At 37.4% G+C, this 22,875-nt stretch overlaps 1 protein-coding gene across 12 annotated transcripts in view; it reads right to left on the minus strand.

The window, feature by feature from the left end:
• TBC1D5 (TBC1 domain family member 5) overlaps positions 1-22,875 on the minus strand; it is a 567,416-nt gene that overhangs the window by 135,760 nt on the left and 408,781 nt on the right. For all 12 annotated transcript variants that reach the window (XM_073023627.1, XM_073023630.1, XM_073023626.1 and 9 more), the window contains one exon: positions 9,965-10,071. In XM_073023627.1, coding sequence (XP_072879728.1) covers positions 9,965-10,071 — 107 coding nt within the window. The remainder of the gene's footprint in view (positions 1-9,964; positions 10,072-22,875) is intronic.

Genomic DNA, 22,875 nt, shown 5'->3' on the forward strand with positions numbered 1-22,875 from the left:
ATCATATGTATGCTTGAACTGGATGAAATATACTTTAAAATTCTCCATGATAAAATGTTTTGTTTTTCTGGAGAGAGGGGACAGATATAATGTCAAAGCATGTATTTAAATAAAGTAACTGATTATTATAGTTATACAGTTTACTACTTGAATGTATTGACATTTCTTCCTAAAATCAATATACTTAACATTTTAAATTAGCAATATTATATTTACTGAGTTAATATACTTAAGAGGCAAAGAAAATATTTATGTGACCATAATTACTACATTAAAAAAAGTGATGGTTTTTTCTGTTCTGTCAGTTTTAAGTTTATAATCTTTTTTCATAATTTATGATTTGTAATTTTCAATTTCTTTAAATCATAACATTAAGATGACACAGGAACACTAAGTCCCTTTCTGAACAAACTATTTCATATATAATAAGAAAAATAAGTGATTAGCTAGGTAGTCACAGCACTTAGAGCTGGAAATGACTTTTAGAGATTATAGGCTAATTAAGGCCTTATCAGCCACCCATCACCCTTTAAAAAACAATTAATGAACCTGAATTTAAGGCAGCAAAAGGTTAAATGATTTCCCTGGGGGTAAAATAGCAAGTCAGCTGTAAAGGAGGGCAGCCACTTGATTCCTTGACCTCAGGGATATATCACAATCATTTCGCTATAATGCATTTTAATACTTTTCCATTTGGGGCTTCATAGAGACTTTCTGAACACACATGCCTAGGACCGATAGCTTTAAAGTGTTAAGTAGTCTATTTAAAACAAATATCTCTCTCCAATAACCTAGATTTTCCTTACTTGTAAGACATCAAATAAAAAGGAGATTGGTTTGTAGATTTTTCTTTGCTTACTGGGAAAACTTTGCTTAATGAGAACAAGTTAACCCATGGATTTTAGTCTCTTCTTTAGTTATTTAAGGTAATAAATAAAGGTGATTTAAAATAAATCACCATTCTAACGAATTAAGTTGTATTTCACTAAATGAATCTTGTCCTTCTAAAACATGCCGAGCAATCATTTCCACAAAGTTTCATTGCTCTCTCAAGCTGCCCCAAATAAAAATCTCTAAACTTCTCCACACTGACTTTAAAGATCTAAATAAAGACATGCTTATTTTCAGCAAACATTGTTGCCATGAACAACTATTACACACAATAAATCTAAATAAAAATCACTGGATGCGATCCTTTTCACACAAAGAAAATATTTATGTTGAATAACAGCATGAAACATTATTAAACAAATTAATGCCAAATAAAATTTTATTAAAGACTCCTTACACATTTCATGGACTTCTAATAATTAGTGTTTGCAAATATACAAGGTATTGAGGGTGATACAGTCATTCTTTGGGTCTCTGAGGGGGTCACCGAGCGACTCTGGATAAAGAACGGTCAGGCCCTGCCTGGTTGCTTACTTCAGCAACTTCTAGGAACTCTACTTCCTCTGTTTTCTCAAGCTGGCAATAATATCTCCCTGCAAATTCTTCAAAGCCCAGTTGGAATGCCTCTTTCCTCTAAGAAACTTTCTGACCATTTAAGTCTGAATTGATTATTCTTTCTGCAGTGGTGTCTGTTAAACTGAACTGAATCTTGCTAAAATAGACTCCAAAGGGTCCATTTAGATTATGCAGTCCAGTTTCCTCATTCAAGAAATAAAGTGACTTGTCCAATAAACACAGCAGGATGAACTTCTCTCATACAGCAGACACTGGGTTGGTGCTCTTGGAGATCTAGTACCTGATGCAGTGGAGCTCTCAGTTTGGTAGATGAGAAAACTGAATGGTCTGCTTCCCTCGGGTTCAACTACACAGAGGAGCATGATGTTGACATAAATGAAAGCAAAACTGACCAAGACTGTTGGTATACAGAAGGCAGCTAAGATTATTTCTTAAAAGATGAAAGTGAAAGAATTCAGAGTCGTGGCCGCAGTCTTCTTAAATCAAACAATAACTTACTGGCCTGACCATGTGACAGCCTAGAGGTGTGAATCAGCGAGTGTGCTTACCAAGGGAGAAATACATTTAAGACTACTTTGAACTTCTGGTCAAGAGTAAAAGTAGTTTATAATAAGAGAATGTCTTAATCATTGGCAAGAATCACCAAGAATCTCATAATCTTTCTGAAATTTCAAACTGTGATCTTAAAAATGAGTTTACTTTTTATCCATCAGGTAAGACTGCACAGGAAGAACAAACTAATAGCAAGCCCTTCCTAGCTCATCAACCACTCTCAGGTAGGTTCCCCTGATCCTGGCTCCAGTGATACTGGTCTTTCAGTTTCACCAACAGCCTAAGCTCTTTACCACTTTGGAGCTTTTGCATTTGCTATTCCCTTTCCTGGAGGTTCTCCTCTCTATTCTTTGCCTGGCTGGTTCCTTTTCCTCCATTAGCTGCCACCTGAAATGGCACCTCCTCAGAAGAGCTTTTTGACCAACCTACCTAAATTAGGTCTTCTCTCAGCCCAGATTCTACCCTCACTTATTATTTTATTTTACATATATATATATATATATATATGTATTTTTAAAATTTAGACAGAGTCTTGGTCTGTCACCCAGGCTGGAGTGCAGTGGCGCAATCTTGGCTCACTGCAACCTCCACCTCCCAAGTTAAGGTGATTCTCATGCCTCAGCCTCCCAAGTAGCTGAGATTACAGGCCCCTGCCACCATGCCTGGCTAATTTTTGTATTTTTAATAGAGACGGGGTTTCGCCATGTTGGCCAGGCTGGTCTCAAACTCCTGATGTCAAGTGATCTGCCTGCCTCTGCCTCCCAAAATGCTGGGATTACAGGCGTGAGCCACCACGCCTGGCCATATTATTACCTTATTTGCACCCTTTATAACACGTCATAATCTGTAAGTACCTTCTTGCTTATTTGTTTATTACGGTAAGAGTCATATATATATTTTTTATTTACCATTATATCACCATGATTTAACCAGCCTGGTGCACAGAAGATACACAATAAGGACTGGTTAAATTAATGAATTCAAAATACTATAAAACTAATTGAAAATTATTTAAGGCCCCTAGGAAAACCTTAAGGTATTTTGAGAAACACATGATTCTATATTATGAAATGTCTGAAAGCAATAAATAATAAATTTCAAACACTGGTTTAATAAAGATTTTCATATTATTCCTTACAAATCTTTGTTTTAGAGCCAGCATTTACTCACAAGTAAAACTTAACTATTTTAAAAATGCTAATTTATGTCAAAAAGTCTTTATTTCTGACCAGATGTGAAAATACACCTACTTAGTCACTAAATACCTAATATCAACTGTAATAAACATCCAACTGGTTGTGATTTAGTGATAGAAAAGAAAAAGGAATAGTCACACATCTTAGAAACAAAGAAAAAACAGCTTTTGTTATGTCACAAACAGAATAAACACAAAAACAAATAATTCAAAGAACGGCAGTTTTCTGAGAAATGCTCCAGTTTTGGAAAACAGAAAAAAAAAAAAGAATGAAAATAGGAGTAATGCAAACAATCTTGCTGTAACAAAAAATTATCACAAAAAATTGGATTAGTAACATACCAGAAAATCTGAATAGACCCTCTGCTAGAAGCATTATGAAAAGTAAATAAATGGATATAGTGCATCATCCTCAAAGAGTCACTATACTTGGTTTTTAGATTCCTTATTGCTCAGAAAGAAAAAGATTACAATGGCATTAAGGAACATTTTCTAAAATTGCCACCTGACTGGCAGCAGGCTTAGATCCATCCACTGCTTTTCAATTTTGATATGACATTTTACCAAAGTTATTTATTTGATATTGACAAAAATGTTGTACGTATAGTGAGATTTCTTGGAATTAAATGAGTAAAAATTTAAGTACCTATATACAATTTGAAATTTGAAATTCAGACTTTTTATAATTTAAAAAGACAAAATTTAATATAACCCCAAACAAGAACCAAATCAGAACTGGCCAAGCATTGTACATTGTACATTATATTTTTATAGTGTGTTTCTGTGTACAAGAATGACTATGAAATTAAATTGTCTTATTTCCAGAAATTTTCTTCTATAAACAGTAACAGTCAATGCTAAAAGGACTGCTTGCAAAGTTCCTCGAAATATTTTTTCCCGAATATTCTAGTCTTCAAAACAAACGGTAGCTGTCAAATTCTTACTGCATAATCTAAAATGGTAATCCACATACTGTATTTCATTTGTAATAAGTCTTTATGATAAGGTTAACACTTCAACACACAACACAAATAAGAGAACACCAAAAAATGAAAATTACTTTGCTTATGTTTCTGTATTAGAATTTTATTTGCTAAAGGGTAAAAACAGATTTGCAAAATTCACAGTTAACTTAAAACAATAGTTTTAAACCTTTTTCCCTAGCCCTTACTGCCTTCAGGAAGGAAAGAACATCTGGTTATTTAAGGAACACAATATGTTCACATTTTCTATGACTTTTATTTCTAATTGGGTTTTAAAATTTTTTTTGAATGTGAACAACTAGCTAGAACAATGTTTTTTAATCACTTCATATTTTTCAGATTGTCCTCCTTCTATCCCTCTAACTTCATTTTGCGGATTGTTTTTGGAAATCTGCTTAGTAGTTGTAATATGATAAAGACAAGAAAATGAGAATTAGGGCTGTGGTCTGAAGAGCGAAGTATAGAAGTTGTATTTACCATGTGCAGAGTATAGGATGCTAAAAACAGATATTTGATAACCACTTTTCATAAGGCATACATTTTTAAAAACTTCAACTAGTTCCTGGGCCACTTACACATATGGCAGTTCATTTATTACAAATGAGGAATTTGTGTGAGAAATATGTAAGTATAAGTCCAGTATTTTTAAAACTAATAAAGTCACAGATCCTGCATGGAAAGGTGGTCTGAAGATGGGTCGTTGCTGGTCTGCCACTAAAAAGTTGTGTGACCTTGAATAAGTCTCTAAGCTTCATCTTTATTCTCACTTTTTCATCTATGAAAGGAGAAGTTGGATAAGACTGTCTAGGTTCTTTGCAGTTCTAAAACTCTGACAGCCTAAGGGAATTAAATTAACTAGATTCTTTGCTATGTCTTCTGTATTCCATAATATATGATGGTAGTAACAGGATTTTAAATAATTCTGATATATAGCAAATTAAGGAACTAGATGCTCTTTACGTTCAAGTTGTATAATTAATTCACTATCTTGATAAAAATGGTAGCTGAAAAATACACCATTGGCTATGGCTTTTGTGGAATGTTCCAGAAATATGCTAGATGACGTCCAACTAGATTAGAGTCAGTGTGGTGAACTGGAATGAGGCATGGCATTTGAATCAGAAATCAATTCTATCACTATTTCCTTTATACCAAGATATGCAGGACACAAAGCTGAGTGCTAAAAAATGAGCAGGATCCAGTCCTAAGGCGTAGCAACTGACAAAACACACATGCATATAGATAAAATACGAGGTGCCGTGGGTACTCAAAAGGGAGGACATGTCCTATCTGAACCTGAAAATTGTTTCATGGGGAATGTAGAACAGATGCCAGGAATCCGAGGAGGGAATGAATAGACAGAACAGTCATGATGCCACTTTAGCTGGCTTGGGAGCTTATAAGCTTTTTGACCTTGGGAAAGTCACATAAACTTAACCTCTCCCTACTGAAAAAAGTGAGGAAAGATAACCTGCTCTGCCTACTTCATAGGGTTGTTGATTAATGTCAGAGTGCTTGGAAAACTATGAAGGAGTATGATCCTATTATTATCGTTTTTAGGCCTACTTTTTTCAGTCTATTCAAATAAGAAATCTTTCCACAGTAAAGGCTATCTCTGACATAAAACAATTAGAACTTTATGTCTCAAGCTATACTTGCAGAATGTATTCTCAACTAAGCAATTTAGGGATGACGGTAGGACAAAGTGCTTTTCTGAAGGTTGACAATGAACCTACTAAGGCTCAGAGTTTCTTGTTTATTTTTATTTTACTGAACTGTTAGCAGCATTCAACATTATAGTCATATGAAACTAGGAAATGGGAAAATATGCTCTCATATCTCAAATCTCATCTTTCTACTAGTTAATTTCATTGAGAATTGTGTGTTTAAATACTTACTCTGATCTATGTGACTCAGGAATGATTACAGTATTATGAGTGTTTCACTGTTGCTATTAATAGAAAACATTTAAAGCATTATGATGTCTGAATTTTCAGAGGCTATAGGCAGGGGTACTAGTACCATCTTTCCCTCTTTTTTCCCCCCTTAGCATAAATGGCCTCTTTTATGACTTTATAATTGACGATTAACAACATTGAAAACTCTGTCCACTTGTGGATTTCTATAATATAGATAAATTTACTGTTTTTCTCACTTTACTTTTGCAGCACTGGGTTGGACCTTGTTAGTTCATTGTAATGGCGGCAGGAAGCAGATGAACCCTAAGTAGACAGGGATGGGTTCCCGGTGAAACCTGACCTTCAAGTCAAAGACAGTTTAAAGCCTAGCTACAAGTCCCGGGGTAAATCCATGGACTGGTTTGAAAACCTGTCTTCCTGTTTTGCGTGCTTTTCTCTGATTGAACCCAACCCTTCACATATTTTACATACACCTACCCTTTCCTAATTGGTTTTTTATACTGTTGTGCCCACCTCTAAGTGGTGCCTTTGTTTGAGCCTTTTTTTGCATACTCACAAACCAATCAGCACACACTTCCTATTCTGAGCCCATAAAAGCCCTGGACCTAGCCACATGGAGAGAAACCACCCAACGTTGGGTAGAGGACCACCCTTGCATCCCCTCTACACTGAAAGCTGTTTCACCATCAATAAATATTTTCTCCACCCTCCTCACCCTTCAATTGTCAGCACGATCTTGCTCTTGGATGCAGGACCAGAACTCAGGATCCACTGAACATGGGTACACCAAAGGCTGTAATGACTGTGGTCCTCTGCCCTCTGCTGGCAGAGGGTAGTGACTCCATGTGATGGGAAGCAGCAGCAAGGCTGAACCAGCCCTGGAGCCATGAGCCAGAGTGAGGCAAGGGGCTGACAGAGCTGTTAACACGCTGCTGTCCATTGGGCTGCAGACAGTAGGACTAAAAGAGCTAATCAGCATGCTGTAACATCCCCTCTGGGGCTTCAGGGTTGTGGGCACTGCTGCCTGGACACCACTGTGTTCATGATGCCAGTCTACCGCCGGAGTGGTTTGTAACACACCTGGTCCAGTTGCAAGCCCCGCATGGAGCCCAAGTCTGCTGGCACTCAGAACAGCTGGCTGGACCCTGCACTCACTTGCTCACATACCACCTCCCATTGGCAGCTGAGCACACACTCACAGCAGCCACAGGATCTGGGCTGGTGTGCAAACCAGGCATGGTCCAGTGGGCCGAGTGGATGGGGTGCCTCCTACGGCAGGCCCAGGGCTGAGTGAGGCTCTGGGTGGGAACGTTGCTGGCTGTGGAGGTCCCCAGCTGGCAGACTGACTGAGAGAGATCCTGCATCAATTCAAAGTCAGTTCTTGACCATCCTGGCCAACACAGTGAAACCCCATCTCTACTAAAAATACAAAAATTAGCTGAATGTGATGGTGGGCACCTATAGTCCCAGCTACTCAGAAGTTTGAGGAAGGAGAATCGCTTGAACCTGGGAGGCAGAGCTTGCAGTAAGCCAAGATCGTGCCACTGCACTCCAGCCTGGGCGACAGAGCGAGACTCTGTCTCCAAAAAAAAAAAAAAAAGAAAAAGTCAATTCTTCAAAGACAAAGGATGTTCTGCTTAAGCAGGTCATCAGAGACAATTTAATTCAACCTCCAAATATTACAAAAGAGAAGCCCAAGGCTCAGCAAGCATGATTTTTCCAAAATAATGAAGATGTTGGTAGCAGAGCCAAGGTTTGACCCAAGGTCCCAATTCCTAACTCAGGTTCCTTGCAGAACACTACACTGCCACAGACCCATATTAACATGTGTGTCAAGTGACTTTAGTTACTACTTAAAATCTGTAAAATGATGTTAATGGGTCAGCCATGTATACACTTAACTATATCTACCACTTTGCTGGGTTAGCCATCTGAAAGCCCCTTTTTAAAGGCTACACAGCTTTCTTTACTTTTCCCATAGATATCGTCATTCCATGAACTTATTCTACTGAGCCTTTTAAACATGACTCCCTCATCATGCCCATTTTTTTATGTCTCAGGAATATCAGTTTAAGGTCATTGTACTCATCATGTTTTTACTTGATAAGACTCTGAATGTGAAGGTGGGGAATTCCCTTTTTTAGATACCCTATTATTTTTTTCTCTTAAACCTTAAAGAATCTATATTTTAATGCTTATAGAATTTGCTTCATTATATGTACACAACTTTATTGAGATAGAAAGTACTCCATTAAAATCATACTAACATGAAAGGGCATTTAGGTTCCACTAACAAACACTGATGAACTTAGAATAAAGAATTCTGAAGCTGGATGAGTGAGTGATTCACAGAAATATCAACCACATTTAGCTAGGGAAAAATTACCAAGATCGATAGGTTTTGAAAACATATTCATTTCTTCCTTCAATTAAAACAAACAAATCATGCAAGTAGAAAATTCAAATTGCTATTTTAGCAATGTTTTCCACTCTGTATGATTCTAAAAATTCCTAACGCTAAGCTGATAGAATTTTCCATAAGTTTGTAGATCAAAACTCATATCTCATTGACCGGTAACCTCATTCTTTAATCTTATTTTACAGATATTTTGTCATCTTGTGGGGGTTTTTTTGGGGGGTAGGGAGTATATAGCCACACAACTTACAAATACATATGTACATAAAATATAAATATGGAACTTTCAATTTTCATAGTCAGATTCGTAAGCCTTACCAGAAAAAAGTATGCTTCCTTATGCATCAGAGAAATAATGGATTATATTTCTGATGCTTAATGAAACTGCTTTAAGAAAAATGATATGAAAGTTCATAAATTTACAGAACAGATATAGGCATAAGGAAGTAAATTCTTTTAAATCAATCAAAGAATAAAGGATATACTAAAAGGTTGAAGTCGACAACCAAGGAAAGGACAGAAATCCTTTAGATTCTAAATTTACATTAAACTTGGAGGCCCCAGTTGATCAGACAGAGCTTTGGCAATGGAACCCACAGACAGACTGACTGACTCAGAGACAGTTAGACAACTGCCAACATGACTGTTGGGAGGGTTGCCAAAGAGCCAAAGGCTGGGATTACCATCCAATGCCTGGCATTCTGATATTCGTGTTTGAAGCTTTCTCTCTTATACTTCTTCCAATATTTTTGTTTGGCTCAAAAGTAGCAAGGATTCACAGATTTTTTTAGATCATTAAATGTTCTTATTTTCAAGAAATATAGCATTAGTTGTAAAAGAGCACACTTTTTCTCTGAAGTGTAAAGAAAATTTTGGTGAATTGCTTTACGCTCAAATAGAGAATTCAGTGTTAAAGTCTGTTTAAATCTTTATTTTATTACTCTTAACCCCTCAAGTAAGAAATATTAATACATATCATAATATAAAATAATTTAGTGTTTCATTGTATCCACTCTTATGGAACTGGTCCTTTATATAAAGCTACTTTCTTGATCTTCATATGGCCCCCAGGGTTCTACTTGGATAAATAAACCCCTGTGTGGGGCACCAATGACAATATAGTTTGGCTGTAAGGAGTGGTAGTTCCTCAACTATTTCCTTGACTTGTGAGGAAGGGAAAAGCATAGAACAACCTTCTGTGGGAAAAGAGACATGTGTTCCAGCTTCTTATGGCAAGGTCCACTTAATTTGCCTGCTGAGTTGCTGGCTAATGAGGTATGTGAGTTTTGGCCTACAACTTTAGGCAAATGCTACCATTAGGCAATTCATCAACTATTAGGCAAACTCCACATTCGGAATTCTTAGACTCTACACAGAGAAGTCTATTTTTTACCCAACTTAAAATTATGTATACCCTACTGGGGAAGCTTACCTTTGGGTCTCTAAGGAACAGAGCCTTAAGAATCAGTGAGTGTACATCCCCGATGAATGGGTAATGCATCAGAAGGCCGAGACAGGTCTGGTAGTTACTAGAGATCACTAAATAAGAGGAAAAAATAATTCAGATGCAATACTATTTAAGATACTCTGCATTGCTGAGAATATAAAAACTAACAACTCAGAGTCAATGAAAGCAAACCAATAACTCAACTGATTTGATAAAAGGAAGTAGAAAGAAGGGATCTTTACCAAATTGCCTTTGAAGGAACACATTTTATTGTTAACTGCAATCTAATGTATTAGCACTTATCCTCAGGGGGTGTTGGAAAGAAGAACTTCACATACAGATATGTGTACATCTGCAACATAAATTCTCAGAACCATTCATATTTATTGCCATTTACATGGCTGTGTTTAAATGTCTCCTGTTTTTCTACTTAGAAATTAGTAATAAAAGTCGTATGAATGGAAAATAACCAGTTTGAGATTTCCATGAAACAATATTTACCTTGATTATTATATATTATAACTTGTTACATTTTTTTCTTTTCTATGGGTAAATATTATATAATTCAAAACTAAAGAAAGTAGAATTTCTACTAATTATTTGTTTTTCTAAAGGTAACAAGAGATTTAGGGAGAGAATATCTAAGCAGCATTTCTTGGAGGAAAAGTGTCAAAATTGTCATAGGTTAAGTCTAAATGTGTTCTGTAGCTTGTCATTTAATTTTTTTTCAAATCAACCTAATTATGGGTGTAACTATGAAACACATCTTTTCAGGCAGGTGTATGTAAACTACTTTACTTCTTGGCAATCTTATCTGCCACTGCTGTCACAGTCAGGCCCATTTACAATGTTTGCTTTGTGAACCACACTGACTGCCTCCACAGCACTTATTGTGAAGAAACTTTACAGTTTTAACTTCTGTGGTTGCAACTGAAGCCTCTTCATGAATCAGTTACTTGAAAAATGTTCCATAAGAAAACAACTGTGATTCAATAGAAACAACACCAACAACTAGAAGTTATAATTAGAAATATCTTTGATTGTTAGATTATTTTTTCTTCTGCTGTTGGAATACTATTTCTTGCTATAATTTTCTACTGCTCCCCCTCCTATGAGCACTATGAGGAAAGGAGACAGGACTGGGCAAAATGAATAATTATAATCTATGTAAGGAACCACTTTATCATCTTCATTTCCATTGCTGCTATGACAGCTTGTAATTTCATACATCTGCTTTCATTTGTAAAGCACTCACTTATCCTACCCTTTCTGTATCTGTTCAGACTCTTATTTGTTCATTTTTTCATATTTACCTTCAGTTACCTGCTGTCCTTTTTTTCTCTAGAAATTCAAAAAGCTAAGATACTGAGAATAGCATAATGGCTTTATGTACAGATTTCTTTGAGATCCAGCAAGTAATTAAGACTTAATCAATTCACCTTATAACTCAAAAAGTAATTATACATTAGTAATTGACCAAGAAAGAATTCTTACATATTTTGTAAAGAGGCAGGAAAGTTTTGTGGAAAAGTTTTTGATCTCATGACATAGAGATGTAGGTTTGAATCCGGGGCTTTATTTGAACCTTTCATCAAGTTGCCTTAAGACTGATTTATAGCAGCTGTTTAAAACCAGTTCAGGTAACCTCTGTGAGCTTAAGTTTAGTCACTTGAAAAACAACTTTTTGATTGAAAACATTTATTTGACTGCTTCATTCAACCCAATAATTATTTGCTGAGTACCTCATTCACGACAGGCCCTATGCTAGGGGAGCACGTAGAGATAAACAAAACTGAGTCCTTACTCTGGAGAAAATTACAGCACAGAAGGGCAGATGTGTAATACCAAGCGGCTATTACTACTAACACGACTAAGATAACAGTGAATTATTAAAGCTTTCTGTAGCCAGGCCACATGCTAAGAACTTTACCTACATTATCTCAATTAATTTTTATGACATTCTTATAGAGGTACAATTATTATCTTCGTTTTACAGATGCAAATATTGATACTTGGAGAAGTTAAGTCACTTGCACAAGTTACCAGTGATTCCCTAGAAGGGCAAGATTGGAAACTCAAAAGTCTAGCTGCAGAGTCTGTACTCTATTACAAGACATTTGTTTTGAAAGGCCATTGTTTCGAAAATCAAGAGACATCATGGATGCATACTATAAAGTATTACTACTATTCTAGTGAAGCAGTTTTAACTATACTAGAAGATCAGCATAACCCAGTCTCCAGAAAAGCTTGATTGATTGATTAATCATTTATTTATTTATTTACTATGTTTTTTTAAGAGACAGGGTCTTGCTCTGTCACCCAGGCTAGAGTGCAGTGGCATGATCACAGCTCACTGCAGTCTCAAACTCCTGGACTCATGCAATCCTCCTGCCCCAAGCTAGGATGGACTACAGAAGCATACTGCCATGCCTGGCTAGTTTTTAAGTTTTTTGAAGAGACAAGCTCTTGCTATGTTGTCAGACTGGTCTTGAACTCCTATAGAACAGACTGATTTAGATATAAATATATAGATAGAGACTAGAGCAATAATCCTGTTATTATTATAAGTTGTTAAAACTTTTCAAGCTATCAGAAGCTATAAAATATATAAAGGAAGCCAAATAATGTATTAAAATTCTACTTGAGGAACAAATGAAGAAGCTAACATTCTTTTATATTTCTATTCATCCATCCAATCACTGCATGCAATGAACATTTCCCGAGCATCTACTAAATGCCAGATATCCAGAGGCTATGCTAGGCACTGGCACTAGGAATATAACAGCTAATAAGTTAAGTTCACTGCTTTCAGATAACGGTATCTCTAATTTGCTAATGAAAATCCACACTTTTAGAAATACCCTTAATTTGCAAATAGATATGCTAAGTATTAAATCTCCTTTCGAATAACTACAGCAAGTTTAAAGTAGGTAGAAGAGAATTACGCAAGCTGGTTTAAAAACAAACTAGCAAGGATCTGACACAATAAGAATTTAGTTTTGAACTTCACAGTAAACTTTTATTGAAAATGAAAAACTAATCTGTAATACTGTTCTTTCCCCAATATTTATTCTATCAGAGCAGGGCAGAGACATGAGGTAACAAGTGAAAGATTAAGAAAAATTATTGAGTTTTGGCATCTACCTACATTTGAAATGAAGTATGTTTATGCTTTAAAAACAAAATAGTGAAGGCACATTCTAAAGAGTTGATTTAGGGAAGGTAAAAGCAAAGGTAAGTGGTACCTAAGAAAAGTTAATGGATTTGGAATGAGAACTAGATTAGACAGCCTAGTCACTTATTATATGGTGAATTTAGGCAAGCTGCCCAACTTCATTGAAACTTTATTTCTCTCATTTATAAAATGAGACAATACTGCTTACTCTATCTACAGGCTTTCTGTAAGAGTGGGCCAGCTGCTACGTGGTACGTTTCCCTATCTTGCTCAATTCATCCTTGATGAATAGTATTACCTCCACATGAGGCAGAGCTGACTTCTCTGAATCTTTATGCACCCCACAACTATTCTGGAGTGGTCTGAAGAGATGATTTAGTTTCTCCAGCAGGTACAAATAAACCAAAAAGTGAAATCAGTAATGATATGCAGAAAAAGTAACTGTTTTGAGAAAGTTTAAAGCAATGTGGATCAATAACTTACACATAATTCAAAATTAACCACACTTACAACTGTAATGTTTGTAAATACATGCAATACTTTTTCAAATTATTCAAGTTCATATTGAGATATACTTTCTTTGTCAATATAATAAAACAGACTGAAAACTACCACAAAACACGAAACTCTATAGACTTCCTTTAATTTCTCGCCCGACCCCCCCCAAAATATCTATCACTTATCGAGTACCTATAATATGCCTGAAAACTAGTCATACATTTTATAAAGGTCTCATGAGTCCTCCTAATTCCCCCTAAGGAAAGCATTATCACTGACTGTTATAGATGAGGTAGTGCAGAGTAGGTAACAACACAGCCAACGCCACAGAGCTACTGAAAGGCAAAGACAGGGCCGAACCTGGGTCTGTGTAGACTGAAAGCCTCACCCCCTACTCTTATACTTTCCTACATTCTTAGCAAGTGCATGACAGGGGTATCGGTATAAACTGAAAAAAGTCCTCGGTGTCAAAGGCCAAGAATAGCAAATATTTAGAAACAGGCATACATTCTTGTATTTACCTATAAAATGGCATATAAAAACAAATAATCATAGATTAATTATAAAATAAAATGAGCTAACAAAAAAGAAAACCTTTCTTTTAAAAAAGGAAAAGGTTTTTCTCATAGTTAATTGTACTTGACTGAAAACAAAGTCAATGTGTAATGAAAGTGCCTTGCCAGGCACCCAGCATAGAGAAAGCATTCAATAATGCAATGCTCTCTGAAAAAAAATATTTGTTGAGGGCCTACTACATGCAAGAAAGAACACATAATTACTGCCTGCATAATCTTCACCTATTTAAAGCCCCTTACTATTCTGACTTTCCTAAGTACAAATGGCAAGAAACAAAATGGGATTGCCAATGGACCAGAAAACAAGTGGTCAGAGGGAGGCTGGGGTATAAAACATAAATAGAAACAAAAAAAATTTTACTCTCTTCAGTTTTGGAGAAAGCCAAATATAAAACACAATCATATCCTCCACAAAAAGTGGTTTTAGTCTAGTGTTTAAAACCCTTGTAAAATTTTCTCCTTCTGGGTTTTCTTCCTCAGTTGGCTTTGTGACAACTGCCTCTTTGAGCACCATTCAATCACTACAACCACCATCCTTGAAACCGAAGACCAACACATACTCTTATGTAAACACTTGGATACTCTTTGTAAGTCTTTATTACTCTAGCAGATTTTGTGCGGAATAATATGAGAGTTTTAATTTCATTTTTAGGAAAGAGGACAATCTCAAATTCAGAGCAGCTCACTCTTTGGGCTTGGAAAAAAGACTTAAAAAATTGTTACTTTTCCCGCTTAATACACTTTAAACAGAATCTCATTTAATAAGAGATCAAGCAATAACATAAGAGATCTTTACTCAATAATTTCTATGTTTAAATATATAGTGCTGCCAACTGGAAGCCAGTAAATAAGCAAGTATAAAAGTACAGAATTGCCAGTGGCTAGCCTGTGAGCAGAGAAAAGATCACTGTATTAGAAAAGTCAGAAAGATGGCATGTTAGCACCAGGAATGCCGTTTGTACTATGAACTTTGAAGGATATCAATTACGTGCACAGGCTTCTGTTTTCTCCACCTTCTCTATCTCATTATTGACTGAGGAAATAATGAGATGATATGTATAAAAACAATGTTCTTGGCTGGGCGCAGTGGCTCACGCCTGTAATCCCAGCACTTTGGGAGGCCGAGGTGGGTGGATGGTGAGGTCAGGAGATCAAGACCATCCTGGCTAACACGGTGAAATCTCGTCTCTACTAAAAATGCAAAAAAAGAGCTGGGCATGGTGGCGGGTGCCTGTAATCCCAGATACTCAGGAGGCTGAGGCAGGAGAATTGCTCGAACCCGGGAGGTGGAGGTTGCAGTGAGCCCAGATCGCACCACTGCACTCAGCCTGGGTGACAGAGGCTTTAAAAAAAAAAAAAAAAAAAGAGGATTCTTTTTTTTTTGGAGACACAATCTCCTTCTTGTCACCCAGGCTGTAGTCCAGTAGCATGATCACAGCTCACTGAAGCCTTGACCTCTTGAGCTCAAGTGATCCTCCCACCTCAGCCTCCCTAGTGGCTGAGACTATAGGCATGTGTCATCATGCCTGGCTCTTTTTTTTTTTTAATTGAGACGAGGATCCCACTATGTTGCCCAGGCTGGTCTTTAACTCCTGGGCTCCAGCGATCCTGCTGCCTTGGCCTCCCAAAGTGCTGGGATTACAGGCATGATAGGCCACTAAACCTGGCCAAAACAAAGTCTTTTAATGCAAACTGTGAACACTATTGTGGTAATTAAAGGTAAGTACTCAGAATCAAAGCCCAAGTTCTACTTCCACATAATGACATTCTGTAAAATGTCATGGAAATGAAGCCTGAAAAAATTGGTGTGGATTAAGATGTAGAAAATAATCAGTAAGCCTGATTCATACATTTGACTCTCTTAATTACAAATTGAAATGAAAGAAAACCATAGGTTGGGAATTAGTTATATCTGAAAATAGACACACACACATACACTTTATTTCATTGCGTTTTGTGATTTTCAGTGCCTTAATCAGAAATATACATTGTCAGTAAAAATGGCTGAAGTACACAAGGTATTTAAGTAGTACTGACAATATCTTCTCTGTGTGTTGGACTGTATTCATTCATTCAATGTTTATATTAAACACCTGTTTTATTTAAAATGTTGAGTCAAGTTCTAAAGACATGAAAAGAATTTTTTAAATCTCAACTTTTTCTTACATTCCAGTGGAAGAGAAACATAAAATTAATTGCAACCTAGGGTAGGGCTGATAATAATGATACACACTAAGGGCTGTGATAACTCCTAAAATGGAAGACTTCAGGGTCAGTGAGGTGTCAGCCAACAATATGTGGAAGCAAACGAAGGCAGATATGGAGTGGCTCCTATGGCAGGGGTGCCAAGGAGAAATGGGATGCATGGAAGGAGAAAAGTGGGTGGATATCTTACTTGTATATGAGGGAGTCACCAAGATGTCCTTCAGTGGGTGAATTAATAAACAATCTGTATTGTATCTAGAAAATGGAATATTAGTCAGCATTAAAAATAAATGTGCCATCAAGCCATGAAAAGACTCAGAGGAAACTTAACTGCATATTGCTAAGAAAAAAAAAGCCAATCTGAAAAGGCTACAGACTTCATTCATCCGACTATATGACACTGTGACAGTGAAAAGATAAGTAGTTTCCAGCAATTAGAGGGAGACAGACGATGAATAGGCAGGATACAGAGAATTTTTAGGATGTGTTCCAAGATCCCCAGCGGATACCTGAAACCTCAAATAGTATTCAGCCCTATATGTACTATGCTTTTTCCTATACATACATACCTATGATGAAAGTTTAATTTATAAGTTAGGCAATTTATAAATTATGGTAAAAGATGAGCAACAATATCTAACAATAAAATAGAACAATTATAACAATATGCCAGCATCGCTACTCTTGAGCTTTAGGGCTTTAAGTAAAACAAGGGTTACTTGAACACAAGCACTGTGATACCAACAACAGTTGCTTTGATAATCAAGATTGCTATTAAGTAACTAATGGGCAGGCAGCTTATGCAGTGTGGATATGCGGACAAAGGGAAGATTCATGTCCAGGGCAGAACAGAGTGGGGTGGCTACAGATTTCATCATGCTACTCAGAATGGGATACAATTTAAAACTTAGGAGTTTTTTTTATTTTGGAATTTTCCATTTAATATTTTTGAATCTTGGTTGGTATCAGATAACTGAAATTATGAAAACTTAAACTGCAGATAAGGAGGGACTGCTGTATGTATGATACTATAATGATGGATACATGTCATTATACATTGGTCCAAACACACAGAGTATATAACACCAAGAGTGAACCCTACTGTAAAACTATGAACTTTGGGCAATAATGCTGTATCAATGCAGGTTTATCAACTGTAAAAAATGTATCATTCTGGCTGGATGGTGGCTCACGCTTGTAATCCCCGCACTTTGGGAGGCCAAGGCATGTGGATCATGAGGTCAGGAGATCGAGACCATCTTGACTAACATGGTGAAACCCCGTCTCTACTAAAAATACAAAAAATTAGCTGGACGTGGTGGCAGGCACCTGCAGTCCCAGCTACTCACGAGGCTGAGGCAGGAGAATGGCGTGAACCCAGGAGGCGGAGCTTGCAGTGAGCCGAGATTGCGCCACTGCACTCCAGCCTGGGTGACAGAGTGAGACTCCATCTCCAAAAAAAAAAAAAAAAAAAAAAAAAAAAGTATCATTCTCACGTGGGATGATGATAGTGGGGGAGAATATGGGTATCTGGGGGAGTGGGTATATGTGAACTGTATTTTCCACTTAGTTTTGTGCTGAACCTAGAACCTTTCTTAAATCCAATTCAATAATTCAACTTTTTTTAAAAAAGGAAACATTAAAAAAGAAACCCAAAATAACAGACAATGTGCTACTATGGTATATGAGCCTTTGTTAGTGAAACTTGAGGAGACTATTAAACTAAGATATAAAGTAGTATAAACGGTGTTTGTAACAGGGTACATTAATACACATATCTGATATAATCATAAAAACAACTGACACCATTTTATGTCTCAGAGGGAGGAGAGCTAGTAGTCAGGAAGTGCTTAAACACTCCTTCAAAAATAAGACTATCAATTTGCGCTTTGATAAAATTTTGTGACATTACCATGAGATTTAAAATTTGTAGTCACTGTTAAGCAACGCTTTTCCAGAAAAGACAAATAAATACAATTTGCGTTGAAATAAACACATTTTGACATCAATATGACATTGAACATGCTGTTAACTAGAAAATAGAAAAATAGAAATTCTGGGTTAGGACAGCGGGAAATACTGGCAAACAGACAGTGGCTGAAGAGTAAGTAGAGATCTAAAAGGAAAGCAAAATGAATAATATTTGAAATCACAAAGAGGCCACAACTGCCATCCATGCCAGGCAACGAAATGGCTAAAGAAATCTCTATCAAAAACAGAGGAAAATTATAGTAGAGTATTGTAACATGCTTACGCTGGCTGAAAAAAAAGGCAGGAAGTGGGCAGAAGTGCCAAGAAGGAAACTTTTCCATTTATGGTGTTCAAAGAGAAAGTACATTTAAAAAGGCAATAAATATTTGAGAAATACTTTCCTTTTAAGAAAATCTAGGCCTGGCGTGGTGGTTCATGCCTGTAATCCCAGCACTTTGGGAGGCTGAGGCGGGCAGATCACCTCAGGTCAGGAGTTGGAGACAAGCCTGGCCGACATGGTCAAACCCCATCTCTACCAAACATACAACAGTTAGCTGGGTGTGGTGGCATGCTCCTGTAATCCAGCTACTTGGGAGGCTGAGGCAGGAGAATCACTTGAACCCAGGAGGTAGAGGTTGCAGTGAGCCAAGATCGCACCACTGCACTCAGTCTGTGTAACAAGAGTAAAACTCCGTCTCAGAAAAAAAAAAAAAAAAAGGAAAATCTATAAATAGACTTATAGTGTTTTAGCCATTAATGCAATTTACAAGACAAATAAAAGGTATGCTATGTTTAAAATAGAGACTTTTTGATACTAGTCAAAAACAAAATAAATAAAATCAATTAAAAAACAGATGTGAAAATTTCAGCTACTTTTAAAAGTAGGCAATGCTTTCTTTGAAGAAGCTATGCTGAAAGTATATTTTCAAAGAATCATTATTTATTTAAGTTGTCCTAAGAATGAGACTAGCACTTGTCTTCTTAGCAATCACAACACCCAAATCCACCCCTCCAAGATCTCTATGGTATCTTTTGGCCTGGCATTACCCCAAGTACTATATTAACTGGGCACATGAAGAGCTTCAGATGCATTTAGAGGTAGGAAAGAATTGTAGTGTGGTTCTGGTACCAAGGAAGCTCACAATCTAGTTGAGGAGACAGAACCAACACGCACAATAACTACGGAAAAATGTAAAATAGAGCATAACTAATGTAGCACTTAGTGGTATTGATTACGATCTTATAGGACTGCAAAAGTGTGAAATCAATGAGAGCTAGAATAATAGGAAAAGATTTGGGAAAAAGGCTACCTCACCCTAGGCCTGAAAATAGGAGTAAGAGGTAGGGGGAGCCAGGGGAAGCAAGGAATCACAAGAGTGACTTATAATATGAAATAAGTCAGTTAAAAAATAGTGTGGTGGGGGTATGGCTATTCATAAACGATTACAGGAGTAATGGTTTACGATTACTCTCACACTATTTCCTTACTGCTCAATGTTTCTTTCTGTGCATAATTTTAATCCATGTAATTCAGCGAAGTAACAAAAACTGGGTGGCTTAAAATAACAGAAATTTACTGTTTCATAATTCTGAAGGCTAGAAGTCCAAAATCAAAGTTTTGGTAGGACCATGTTCCCTCTGAAACTTGTAGGAGAGAATCCTCCTTGCCTCTCCTGCTTCTGGTGTTAGCAGCATGTTTCTCCTAAAGAGGAAGAATTTGTTTCCTATTTCTCTCCTAGCTTCTGGTAATGGCTGAAAATCCTTGTCATTCCTTGCCTTGTAGATAATATCACTCCAACCTCTGCTTCTGGCTGTCTTCACATGGCCTTCTTCTCCCTCTGTACCTTCACATTGTCTTCCCTCTGTGCATGTCTGTTGCCAAATTTCCTTCTTCTTAAGAGGACACCAGTCATATTGGATTAGTATGACCTCATCTTAACTAATTACATTTGCAACAATCTATTCCCAAATTAGGTCACGTTCTGAGGTACTAGAAGTTAGGACTTCAATATATCTTTTGTTGGGGCGGGAATACAATTCAGTCCATAACAGGCCTTATCTGTGCCTACAAAATCAGAACTTTGGACTAGATGCAGTGAATCTTACCTATTTTTTTGGGCATGTATTCCTTTGAGAAACTGATGAAAACTATAGACATTTGACCCAAAGAAAGGCATACCTACACAATACTTTGCATACTATCAGGATGATCATAGACCCTTTGATCCCCATCCACTGAATCCCTAGGAGACATGCACCCCAAGGAAGGAATGTCATCATGGAAGGAGGGCTCTTTTAGTTTCCCACAGATGAAACATCCTCTAAGCATCCTACAAATGTAGCTCAGAAAAAACGTATGTAATGCTCAGAGCCTGGTACAGTGGTGTTCAGTTAAGATTTCTTGAATGAATGAGATTTAAACTACTGAGTGTAACTAAACATCCCCACTCTGGAAGCCCCAGCAAGACATTATGAGTCAGAACCCACTGGCATGAAATAAAAGCTTGACACGAATGATTTATTTTGGAAAGCTGGGGTTGGCAAGTTGTCCACCTTCCTCTCAGTTCTTGACCATGGCCAAAAATATAAGCTCATCTAACTAGTACTGACCTCCTATGCAACTCTGTCCAATCCGGTTCTCTATTCCTTTTCTCTCTGCTGCTCCCCTTTATCTCAATCCTTTTCTCTAGGGAACAATGTCTTTTCCTCTAAGCCTCACCTTCCCAGAGTCACTGCTGCCTCTGCAACCTCCAGATTTGAGATGGAAGACTACCTTGCTCCTTGATTCAGCTTCCAAACTATTGCTTCCTATCATTTCATAAAACTCTCTCTTCCTTTGAAGTTCATGCCATGCCTCTATACCTTATCATGTCCCTTCATCACTGTCATCTATGTACCATATACTGGTAAATACTGGTTGAATGGTTGACTCTGAATAATTGACTGGTTCAATAAAAGCTGTTTTCTTGGTCACTCTTTTTCATTTATTTGAGGCTCTGGTGTAGGCTCCTTACATTTCTTTCTACGCCTTTTCCTATTAGGATCTTTGGTGAAGTGTCCATGGAGAACTAAACAAAAACCCCAGTTTCCTCACAATCCCTTGGTCTTTAAGTGACTTAAACTCCCCTTCACGCACTTCAACTATACCAAGCAGATCTAGAATTGCTTTATGTCTGACCACAACTTTGTATGCATTTAGCTCTCTCATGCTCTACCTCACCCAATTCCTTGATACATTCAATTTTCCCTAATCTTTTCCTGGCTGTGCTTCCCTCTTTATACATCTTAAACCACTATTTTCAAATAAACTCAACACCCTCTACCCTCCTGTCTCCCTTTAGTCCTGCCTAATTCATTTGGAAGCCTGGATCACAATCTACTCCCTCTTTTTTTTTTTTTTTTTTTTTTTGAGGCCTGGTACCACTTCCCAGTGTTTCTCTCTGTAGGATCTTCAATAGCTACACATGGCTTTTCTTGGCTCTTAATCAGCTATCTTTATCACATCTCCAAGTCATTTCCCACAAACCACTAACCTTACTCTGCCTCACTCACAGTGGATAACCTTGTTTCCTCCTTTATCAGATATGGAATTCCTCCATTTTCTGTCTTCTCCACCTATGAACTGGATTACTTGTGAAAGCAGCCTAGTGCTTTCTTCCTACATCAGCACCAGCTTTTCATTCCTATTCCACAGCCAGTCTTCCACAGGACTCCAGACCCAGTTCTCTCCTACTGCCTCTGGGCCCTTATTTCCTCAATTATTTCACTCAAAAAATATTTTTCTGGAGGTTTACTATGCCCTGGGCCCAATTCTAGATGCTAGTATATGGGGGAAACCAAGACAGACAAAATCCTGTCTCTCACTGGGGAATAGGGATTAGGGGTGGGGTGTGAAGAACAGACAATAAACAAGCGAACGCTTCAAAACAAAGAAGATATTTTCTCTTTTCATAGAGCTCTCTTTTTTTGTTGTTTAGACAGGGTCTTGCTCTGTCACCCACGCTCTGGAGTGTAGTGGCGCAATCATGGCTTACTGCAGCCTTGACCTCCTGGACTGAAATGATTCTCCCACCTCAGCCTGAGTAGCTGGGACTATAGCCACAAGCCACTACACCCAGTCAAATTTTATTTTTTGTAGAGATGGGGTTTCACCACGTGTCCCAGACTGGTCTCAAACTCCTAGGCTCAAGCGATTCTCCTGACCTGTCTTCCCAAAGTACTGGGATTACAGTTTCGAGCCACCATGCCTGGCTTTTTCAGAGATCTCATTCATTGAACAGGGTGGGGAAAACTAGTGCTGATTTTTGAAGTAGGAACTCAGACTGGTTTGAGAAGTAAACCTCTCCATTAGTTCTGCCCTGCCTCCAATGTCTAATGACAGCCATCCAATCTTCCTTGCCCCTGCACTGTCCTCTAGCTACATCGTTCTTCTTCCTTACTCAAAGATCACTCTATACCTGCTATCTCCATAT

Source organism: Chlorocebus sabaeus, chromosome 15, assembly GCF_047675955.1.
Source record: "Chlorocebus sabaeus isolate Y175 chromosome 15, mChlSab1.0.hap1, whole genome shotgun sequence".
Classification (NCBI taxonomy): Eukaryota; Metazoa; Chordata; class Mammalia; order Primates; family Cercopithecidae; genus Chlorocebus; species Chlorocebus sabaeus.